The sequence below is a fragment of the Channa argus genome, chromosome 1 (genome assembly GCF_033026475.1).
Source record: "Channa argus isolate prfri chromosome 1, Channa argus male v1.0, whole genome shotgun sequence".
In the NCBI taxonomy this organism is placed as follows: Eukaryota; Metazoa; Chordata; class Actinopteri; order Anabantiformes; family Channidae; genus Channa; species Channa argus.
The window spans coordinates 20,334,057-20,344,334 of NC_090197.1; the positions used below are offsets into that span (position 1 = coordinate 20,334,057).

General features: G+C 38.5%; 2 protein-coding genes across 3 annotated transcripts; both read left to right on the top strand.

Annotated features, from left to right (window-relative positions):
- The first annotated feature begins 1,275 nt into the window (after nucleotides 1-1,275).
- gjb9b (gap junction protein beta 9b) lies at nucleotides 1,276-5,764 on the top strand. 2 transcript variants are annotated; one of them, XM_067505586.1, is made up of 3 exons: nucleotides 1,276-1,475; nucleotides 3,581-4,070; nucleotides 4,443-5,764. In XM_067505586.1, exons 2-3 carry the CDS (start codon nucleotides 3,681-3,683, stop codon nucleotides 4,914-4,916), a joined length of 864 nt encoding a protein of 287 aa, XP_067361687.1. In that variant the 5' UTR covers nucleotides 1,276-1,475; nucleotides 3,581-3,680; the 3' UTR covers nucleotides 4,917-5,764. The 2 variants fall into 2 exon arrangements, with proteins under 2 accessions (XP_067361687.1, XP_067361698.1); XM_067505597.1 differs by having other exon boundaries at nucleotides 1,276-1,400.
- Nucleotides 5,765-6,064: 300 nt separating this feature from the next.
- Nucleotides 6,065-9,803, top strand: pef1 (penta-EF-hand domain containing 1). The gene is made up of 5 exons (XM_067505610.1): nucleotides 6,065-6,194; nucleotides 6,691-6,922; nucleotides 8,056-8,211; nucleotides 8,399-8,542; nucleotides 8,670-9,803. Exons 1-5 carry the CDS (start codon nucleotides 6,174-6,176, stop codon nucleotides 8,897-8,899), a joined length of 783 nt encoding a protein of 260 aa, XP_067361711.1. The 5' UTR covers nucleotides 6,065-6,173; the 3' UTR covers nucleotides 8,900-9,803.
- The last annotated feature ends 475 nt before the right edge of the window (nucleotides 9,804-10,278 follow it).

Genomic DNA, 10,278 nt, shown 5'->3' on the forward strand with positions numbered 1-10,278 from the left:
AAGATGAATGAATACAACTTCTGTGCTAAAGGTACGATAATGTCGTTCAGTGTCATGTTCTCATTGGCTGGCTCCACCCAATCAGAGCTGGGCTTGTGAGTAATGTACATTTTATAATGAAAACTTCTAAAATGGTTTGCTGAGGGACAAAAGGGACTGTCCTGAAGATGAAATTAGAGAATAACATTTTTTAAATAAACTATATTTATAAAAAATTAGTTAACAACGGTCATAACAAGGGGGCCTTGTGGATCAGTGGTAGAGCATAGAGTAGGGATGCAGAAGGCCGTGGATTCAAATCCCACAAGCTGTGGACCCACCCAGCCACCAAGGGCCACCTTGGTGCCATTCCCAAGTCTGGATAAAATGGAAGGGTTGCGACAGGAAAAGCATCCGGCGTAAAAACTCATGCCAACATGCGGAACGCATTCCGCTGTGAGACACCCGAAGGGACAATCGGAAAGCCTTTAATCTAGTCAACAGTGGTCGTAACATATTGGGTTGGAACAGATCTGAGTTTGTTTAGACAAGAAAGGCACTTTTGTAAGGGTTTTAGAAAGAGTTTGGTTTTATTTGAAGGTCAAGGATAATAAAACCTTTATGTAAAGGATTTTTTTTCTGTTCAATCAATAATATTTGTCTGGCACTGTTAATGTCTAAGCATGACCCAAATAGCTTCATACCGATCCAGTCAGACAAAGGAATATGTTGACTGGCAACATTATATATTTGAGACTTGTCATTTATGTTAATTGTCAATTCAAGAAGCAAATACATTTCTTTACAAATATGTATATGCATTTGCAATTTAGTTGTACAAAAATAGATATTTTTGGATACAAGGTTAGCAAATCGCTTATTATTTACAGTAACTGAAAAACACTTTCACTTTTGGTTCCAAACTGTTCTTTAAATATTTATCATACTTTTCTTTTGTGTGATCAAGAAGGTGACCTGAAAATAGTCTCTCTGTGCACGAACAATAAGTGTACAGTACAATATTAATATAAATGCAACTGATGAGGCTGAGACATTGAGTGGGATTTAAAGGTAAATGTCTGAAACTAGCAGATCCAAGCTGACCAAAATGCCCACACTGACTCACAGATTAGATTTTGCATGGAAATATGATGATTTGCATTAGAAAAGCTGCATTGCACCTGTAGTAGTCACCTGCCTTGACATATAAACGTTCTGCTTTGACTTTCATTATCACATATCTTGACTAACATCCAAATACTTTGTTACAACTACTGCATTGTTTCACTTTCCTTCTTACTCAGGTAACCTGAGTATGAGTGGAGTGTGTTGGACTGTAAAAATGTATGTACATATGTTTGATGCCACACCCATCTTCCAGTTAATCCACAACTCAAAGCCAACTGCCTCAACATATCCAGGTGAGATCAAGTTATTTCATGTTAGAACACACGAGCCAGTAAGGAAACATCTCTTTTACGCGGATTCTCTATAAGGTAAGCTGCTATTCCATTGTTATAAGAATTTCTGGACTAAGAAATGTGCTTAATGTGGATTAAGTTCAGTTTCATTTCAGACAAACGCTACAAAAGAAACCACAGGAAAAAAATATTGTAAGAAAGTGGACAAGAATATTGCTCAGCTCCACCAGCTGATCTGTGTTAGCTTAAAAAATGGAAGAAAGTTAGGCTGAAGTTAAAATGACGAGATGTTCAAAACAGGCAGAAAGAATAAGGAAAAATGAAAGAAAAGCATTGCTGGAAAGAAGGGAAAAAAGCCACAAACGTGAACTTCAACCCTTACTTGTTAACCAGAAACATTAGCTTCTACAGAGAAGGTAAAAGATTAAAATTGTATTTAAAACTAGTCCAACCTGTAGAGCAAGTCACAGGTCGCATCCCTGTTTCAGATAAGGTCGTTAGATTTACAAAGTTGCAAATAATGCTGTAGACAAAAAGGAAACCTGGACTGTCAAGGGAATTCACACGCATGGGATATTGTCTACGTAATAATTAGAGTATGTTGGCACAATTGGACCGCATCTAACACTTAAAATGTTTGCACGATGGTAAGAATATTTACTCTTGTTGATTATAAGCACATTTTCTCTAAATAAAGCCAGGAGCATGCACTCAATCTGTATTTGCATCGTGCTGGAAATCAAATGCATCACATAACCAGCTGTTTCGTAGTTGAGAAAACATGATACATGTCATCTGTCACAACAAAGTGAAAGACAAACACATTGCAAAGAGATAGACGAGGCCGGCTGCTGTCGGCAGGGAAGGCAACACTGCAATCTAGAGCAAATAAGAAAACAAATTGTGGTCCAGCTTTGCTATCTCGCAGAGACAAGACATATTGTCGTCTGTGGGGTTTTCTTTCCTATTTTGGCTGAATGTCACCTCATAGTTTGTCTATGTGTGTGCATTTTGTGCATTTTGTGTGCAATTGTGAGAAAAATCTCATGCGCTATATGTGTTTGTGCGAAACCAATGAATCATATTGTATATGCACTTATGTTAGAGTGACCTTTTTGTGGCCAAACATAGTTTGTGAATCTATCAAGCTCCTCTATTGTATATAAATATTTTAAAAGATGACATGCGTTAGGATTAAAAACAAAAACAAATCTCCCAACCTTTTCCTAAAGAACCCAGGAATATCACAGTACCAAAGTCACAAGCTAAGACATATTTAAAGATTAATACCTTTGCTTGTGTTATCCACTTAGAAGGAAAGATAAAGTGTAGGTAACATCAGCAGTGATTGAATGTGTCTGGCTCTCAGTAGCCTACATTGTAATTCTTTTTATGCTGTGTAATTTAATAGTTAGGAATACTGGATGAGAGAGAAAATAACATCTGATTTGACAGCTCAATATGTCTACAGTGAATGCTGAAATGCTAAGGGAAAGTGATTCTAAACTCGAATACTCAGGATTAGACCAGACAGAATTGAAATGGAACAGTGGACAGAAGGCTCTTATCTAACTTGTTCACTGTCAGGCCATGAGCATTCATCAGGATGAGAAGTAAATGTATAACAGAAGCATTCCTTTCTGTTTTGCCCTTGTGTAGCATAACAGTTAAGTAAAGAGTGTAAAATATTTGCACTTTACCTAACAATCACACTTGACACTTCAGACCTCTCAAAAATCTCTGAATATCTATTGTATTCTGATCCTGTAGAATGCACACTCCTACAACCTGCCACTTTATTGAAACATCCGGAAAGTAAATACACAGACGTTTGCAGCTCAAGAATTCTGAAAGAACGCCCAAAGACAACAAACCATAGAGGAAACTTTTTACAAAAACTTTTACAGCTGATCAGTCGAGTTAGATCAGTACTCTAACTTCTCTTATGAAATGCTATTCCTAAGCAGTCCTTTGAAGACTGCAATAGGCATTTGAGATTACAGAGGGAGTATTAGTTTGCCTTTTCAGCAAAGAGATAGTGAAGATTCACTTGTTTATGGATAATGAGCCGGTATTTAAGAGGTGGCTCTGTTCAAACAGGAATCAGCAAAGGAATGTGTTGGTGAAAATGTTTTATGCACAAACTTTGTTTTTTCTTGTTTCTTTTTCTTTTGCTCAAGGTGAAGAACCCAATTGCACCAATCCCACCTGGTCTACTGAAGAGCTCTTTCATCTTCCACAGCCTCCCACTTCCCCTCCTCCCCCTCTAACTCAGCAGCGATGAACTGGTCTGCATTTCAGGCAGTCCTCAGTGGAGTTAACAAATACTCCACCGCATTTGGCCGCATCTGGCTCTCCATGGTCTTTCTCTTCAGGGTGTTGGTGTTCGTGGTGGCAGCCCAGCAGGTGTGGGGTGATGAGAGTAAGGATTTCATCTGCAACACAGCTCAGCCGGGCTGCAATAACGTGTGCTACGATCACATTTTCCCCATTTCCCCCATCCGCCTGTGGGCCCTGCAGCTAATCTTCGCCACTTGCCCGTCACTGATGGTGGTCGGGCATGTCAAGTATAGGGAGAAGAAGAACATGCAGCACAACATCTTGCACGAAGGTGTCTACTTATATTCCCACCCTGGGAGGAAACGTGGGGGCTTGTGGTGGACGTACCTGGTAAGAACAGAGATTATGCCTGGTGCTATAGACAGTAAAGTTGGTCATTGTGAAAAATTGACATTGATGGGTTTCTACTGTGTACAAGTGGCGCAGAAAACATGTGTGTAATTATGTAGGAGTTGACCTGTCTTGATCATGAGAAAAATTAACTTTAACACTTTTTTGCACCTCTTGGCCCAATCAGGAAGATGCTTTAATAAGTCTTGTACATCTTTTGAGTATGTTTTTATTAAAAAGCCTGAATTGGGTCAAAAATTGATTGTTACAGTGAAATCACCTTCAGAGTGTTTGATGAACATTTTTCTCTTTTATTTTATATGTCATACAAAGTATTTCTCCCAGTTTAACCTTTTTTTAATCTTCTCATAGATGAGTCTGATTTGCAAGGTGGCCTTTGATGCCGGCTTCCTCTACATCCTTCATTACATTTACAAAGGTTTCGACATGCCCCGTCTGTCCAAGTGCTCTCTGGACCCATGTCCCAACACGGTGGACTGCTTCATATCTCGTCCCACAGAAAAGAAGATTTTTACTCTGTTCATGGTGGTCTCCTCTGCTCTCTGCATATTTATGTGTATCTGTGAGATTGTTTATCTAATCTGCAAACGCATCGAGAAACGCCTTCTGATAAAGGTTGAGAAAGCCTTTACTGGGCACAGTGAAGTAACGCCACTGACACAATCCAGGTCAGAGATCAGACGAAAAATTAGAGTGGATCCTACTGCATCTACCCAGAACCTCACTAACACTGAGTTCGAGAAGGGGCTAAGAAGAAAAGATTGCAGCAGTGTAGATAAACTAAACAACGGAGTCACTCAGCCCGACACGCAAATCAATACATAATACTCACCAAAGAAAAATCCATCAACTCAATGCTTTCTGTGACAGTGTTTTTTAATATTTTTTAATAAAGGCAGGACCTTGCAAAATGTATACATGCAAATTAAATCCTCAGCTAACAGGAATTTAGGCCTTTTGTTGCTGCCGTTTGTTTTCGAGGGGAAGCTTGTGTGTGTGTGTGTGTGTGCGTGCGTGTGTGTGTGTGCTTTTTTCTTTCAATACACACTGCCTCCTAGTGCATAAAAATGGAAAGCACTCAGAGCACTTTCTGCAGGGGTAACACAATAATATTGACCAGTAATAAAAGATCTATTATCTATATTACTTTATTTCCATTATAAGAGTATATTAAGCAAATGCTCTTTATTCTTGGCTCCTGTTTACATTTTGTGTGCTCACACTCATCAGATTTGCAAAATAAAAGTATTAACAGTTTCGTGTGGAAGTTTTCATTCCCTCACACTGGCATGTCAGGGAATGCAAACACTAAACTTAACATGAAAATAATCTGAATTCAGGTATAGTACAGATGTTCTTTTATCATCAAAATAAACAAAAACAGTAAATGAATGCATAAAAGTAAAATAACGAAAATTATATTAGTGCAAAAATTTGCATCCTCTTAATAAATGAATTGAAAATGAGATTTTATTAATTTGTGATGCACATTGCCATTTCCAAATAAAGGGATGCAAACCTTTGCACCCAACTTTACATGAAGTACCCACTGGTTAATTATGCCAAATATGTTTTATACTAAAGACTATTTTGTAAGAACAAACTAAGTGTTTAGATACTATTTTTGGCTCATTTTGTATTGTTATGAATAATAAAAATATTTTACAATTTCAGTGTGTGTGAAAGTGTATTCAAAATTATCATAGGTTAAATGACAAAATGTACAGCTATGTTAGCAATGTGTCTGTATACAAGGAAAGAGAAAACGCATTTCGAAAAAGAAAATGAAAACACTGAAACAAACACTGAAATAATATTATGGTAAAGCGATGGTTAGGAAGTCAACAATCCACTCCAAGTTTTCAACACGATCACATTTACTGAGTGAGTAAGTCGGGATGCAGCAAAGTGACGGACACAGTGATTTATTCGTATGGAATGTGTCGTCATCGCCTTTCCACTCCGCTATCCAATCAGAAGCGGAGAACGCGGGTGCAGTTTTTGACAGACCCGGAAATGCACCAATCGCTACCGCCCGACCGAAACAGCTCTTGTTGAAGGAAGTTAAACAGCCCGTCAAACATGAGTTACCACTACGGTCAGGTACCGATATACTTTGTACTTTGTCAAATTCGATCAGGTCTAATAATAACAAAATATACATCTTGTTGAATAACTGCATTATGCGTAACTAGTGGTTTATGTCATATCAGTGTTAAGCCTACATTCGTTTGCTAACTTATGGTTAGCAGGGTGTGTTTACAATGTAACGTTAACGTCAAACTGCTGCCACTTGTTACAGATATTTAGTTTCTAGTAGTGATCATTACCATAATCATTTTAAATTTAGTTATCTAGATGTGTGTATGTTTTAGAACATTATTTGGCAAGGGCAGATTTGCTTTGTTTAATCGAGAAGTTAAAGTAGGCTGAGTGTACTTTCTGAAACAACGTCGTTGTAGGTTTTAAGTACTTTCAGTGTTGCACCTTTGTGCAGGAAATATCATATTTAACAATCTACAGTAATTACAGGTTTTGTCGGTAGAATTTGAATAAATGTAATGGTGGAAGAACCATTTGTTGTTGTTTATCACTTTAGGGCTATCCAGGAGGAGGCAACCCACCACCACGTGCTCCATATGGGGGAGGCAGTGGTCCCTACGGGGCCAACCCTTCGGCTCCATATGGAGGTGTGGCAGGTCCACAAGGAGGTCCCTATGGCGGTTATGGAGTCCCAGGTCAGGGAGCACAATATGGCCCTGGACCAGGGGGTGCACCTCGTGGGTCTTATGGAGGTTATGGAGGACCTTATGGACACAATGCTCCTGCAGGTACATAAATGAGACTGTAGCTGTGTAAGCACCTGTAGTACCTGTTACCTTTGGGACTTGAACAGAAGGAGAGTGCAGATAGATTCTCGTTCCCCTTTATTGTTGTGTCTCTCTCGTTTTCCTCCTGCCTCTTGCTCTCCAGTGAGATGATGGATAGAAAATGACTTGCATTCCCTACAGTTGTGTAGAGACAGGGTTGAGTTTCAGCCCTCCCTCCAGTTCTTCCATCATCTAACACCCTATTTTCTATTACTTCCTCTGTGTTTATTCATGTCTTCAGGTAATGCTCTGTTGCACCAGCACTATCACCTATCTCTTCCTTTGATGACTTTTTCTCAACCTTTGACTCTGCGTCTGCCTTTTTCCTCAAACTGTGTCCTTTGAAAATGCTGTGTGTGTGGGTGGGTGTGTGTGTGTGGGTGTGCAATGTAAGGTTTTCTTTAGCAGTATATCAACCAGTTTACAGACTGCAGGGAGATTAACTGGTTTAGAATACTGCTTTCATTAATTCCCGGAAACCTGTTCTGGTGGAATACATAGTAAAACACAGTGGAATTATTAGATATTGCTTACGGGTGCCACTAATCTGTATTTTGAATCAATATAATTATTGTTTCTTTTGATACAAATTTCATCTCCAAGCATTCTCCCAGCAAGTAACATGATAATACTGTATTTGATGTAAAAATTGTTGGAACTGTATTTGACAATTTGATTTAAAGTTTATTCTTGTTTTCTAATTGAGTACCTTCTGAACACCAAAGGCAAAAGAATGACCCCAGCACAGGCTTTTTTATGATCAAAGTTTGGCAGTAGAAGAGTCTTTCTTCATCTCCCTCACTCTCTAAAGAAATTATTTTGCATTAAAACGAGGCAGAGATCATATTTCCAATGATTTTTTGGTCTTCTTTTCTTCTTCTTTTCTCCTATAGTAGAGAAAGTAATGATGGGAAATAATAAAATGAATAAATCAAATGAGACAGATTCAGGATGAAGACGCGAAAGATGAAAACAAGAGCGTGAAAAGAAAATACTGTTCTATCGATGGGCATGTTCAAAGTCAATCTAAAGCCTCCTCCCTGTGCACCCAGCCTCATCATCTTTTTACTATTGTCATTGTTTTCTTGCTATAGGTAACATTCCTCCGGGTGTTAGTCCAGAGGCATACCAGTGGTTTCAGACCGTTGACACGGACCACAGTGGCTTTATCAACCTAAGGGAGCTAAAGCAAGCACTTGTAAACTCCAACTGGTCTTCTTTTAATGATGAGACCTGCCTCATGATGATCAGTAAGTCACACAACCACAGCCAAGTAAAGTGATCACCAAAGTGTGAGGTAGATCCAGAACCAGCCAGGATTGGGTTGCTGGAAATATGTTAAAATGCTATTTACCTTTGTGTCTTCATAAATAATATGTGAAACAATAACTGAAGAGAACTGCAGCTGAACATGTTGTCCTTTCTGTTTCCTATTAGACATGTTTGATAAAACAAGGTCAGGTCAAATTGACCTGTTCGGCTTCTCAGCACTTTGGAGCTTTATGCAGCAGTGGAGAGCATTGTTTCAGCAGTATGACAGAGACCACTCAGGAACTATTAATGGCATGGAGCTACATCAAGGTAACCCTACTTTGTGTATGTTAGGACATGACTGTAATTTACAGTCACTCACTTTTTGGTGTTTATCTTGGCTTTTCCACCTGTAGCTGTGAAACATTTATTATTCCCATCTTGTTTCCCCCCTCAGCCCTTGCTCAGATGGGCTACAACTTCAGTCCCCAGTTTTCAGAGACTTTAGTGCAGCGCTTTACCATGCCAGGAGCCCGACCTGGCATACAACTAGACCGTTTCATCCAGGTGTGCACTCAGCTCCAAAGCATGACTCAGGTCTTTAGGCAGAGGGACACCAACATGACTGGCAACATTCGAATTAACTATGAAGATTTCCTCTCTGGTGCCATCAGCAGGCTCATGTGAGCCCACTGACAATCCCTCTGCAGTGTGGATACTAATTATCATTCCATGTTCGCAACATATTTAGCATATTCTTTTTTTTTTACATTTCTCTCATGTGCAAATGTTCGTCTGAACAGCCAGTGCGAATTCCATTTCTTGTTGCTGCAAATAAATAATGCTTCTATAAGCTATTATAGAGGTAGCTGGGAAAACAAATCTTAAATACATTTATTACATTAAATGGTGTCATAACATCAGTCTCCATCAATTTGACCATAGATGCCTTGATGACAGTGTAAAGTAACAAGTTTCTTGTTTACTAACTTCAATATTTGATTTACATTATAAATAGTTTATCTTATCGTCATCTTATCATCTTACATGTTCAAATGAACTAATTGTTGACCTGTCAGCCTTACTATTCACATTTCTGACCATAATGTATGACTGAGGGAACTTACTCATGTGCAGATTATCATTACCCTGTGACATAAAAAACTCTTTTAAATACTAAGTATTCCCAGAGGGTATTTCAATGTAGGGGTTGTGCATTGGATTGAACATTGCTTTGTATAGCCATCTGTGCCATTACGTAAAAACCACCACAATTGCATTATGTCCTAATTATGCCAATAGCACCTTTAGTGTGGTGGTATTTTTAGATTCCTGTAAGTCATTTTGACAGTTTTGAATATATTATAACTTTTGCCTGTAAGCCAGTATCATCCAAACTCACCAAAAATAATATATCTTCGACAAAAATGTAATGGAAAAAGCACTGAGAAAAACAATGCTTTCCTTTATGGTTGTCACCTTCACTGTGGTTATGGAGCCAGTACCTTTACAGAATACACTCCACTGAGTTATGTAGTATAATATGAAAAATGTAAAATTGCCAAGATAAAATAAATACCTTTGTATCACATTTCGATTAATTGTGTTCTTGATTCACAATCATTCACACTAAAGAAACAAACACTGCTACATTCAGCTTTGATCTGTTATAAGGAGCAGCACATTGTACATGTTGTTCTGTATCTGTATCTAAAGTGTATCACATTATCTTAATGTTGCAGTACCGTGGTCATACAAATGCAAATTTATTTTGTGTGTGACAAGTTCGTCTTGGCTTAAGGCTTTGTCTGTCTGAAAAAGCGAGAGTTCAGTAACTTTGGGTACTTAAATTGAGTAAAATAAGCTACAAATTGATATTTTATTCCTGTTGAAGTGCAGTTATTATTTTAGTAGACTGAATTACTTTAACAGCAGCCATGGCGAGTCAGCGCCATGACCTTTGACCTCAAAATCCCTAAAATTAGATTCTCTTTTTGGATGTAAAATAGATTGGCTTCACTAAAATCACAACAGCCTCTGTCCTTCTCCCTCTCTCTCACATCTGG

Excerpts from the sequence above, each read along its gene's own strand:
- pef1 (XM_067505610.1), top strand. The coding sequence starts at position 6,174 with ATGAGTTACCACTACGGTCAG. Across the intron at positions 6,195-6,690 it reads TGAGTTACCACTACGGTCAG|GGCTATCCAGGAGGAGGCAA; the intron begins GTACCGATATAC and ends TTATCACTTTAG. Across the intron at positions 8,543-8,669 it reads TGGCATGGAGCTACATCAAG|CCCTTGCTCAGATGGGCTAC; the intron begins GTAACCCTACTT and ends TTCCCCCCTCAG.
- gjb9b (XM_067505586.1), top strand. The coding sequence starts at position 3,681 with ATGAACTGGTCTGCATTTCAGGCAGTCCTCAGTGGAGTTAACAAATAC. Across the intron at positions 4,071-4,442 it reads GCTTGTGGTGGACGTACCTG|ATGAGTCTGATTTGCAAGGT; the intron begins GTAAGAACAGAG and ends ATCTTCTCATAG.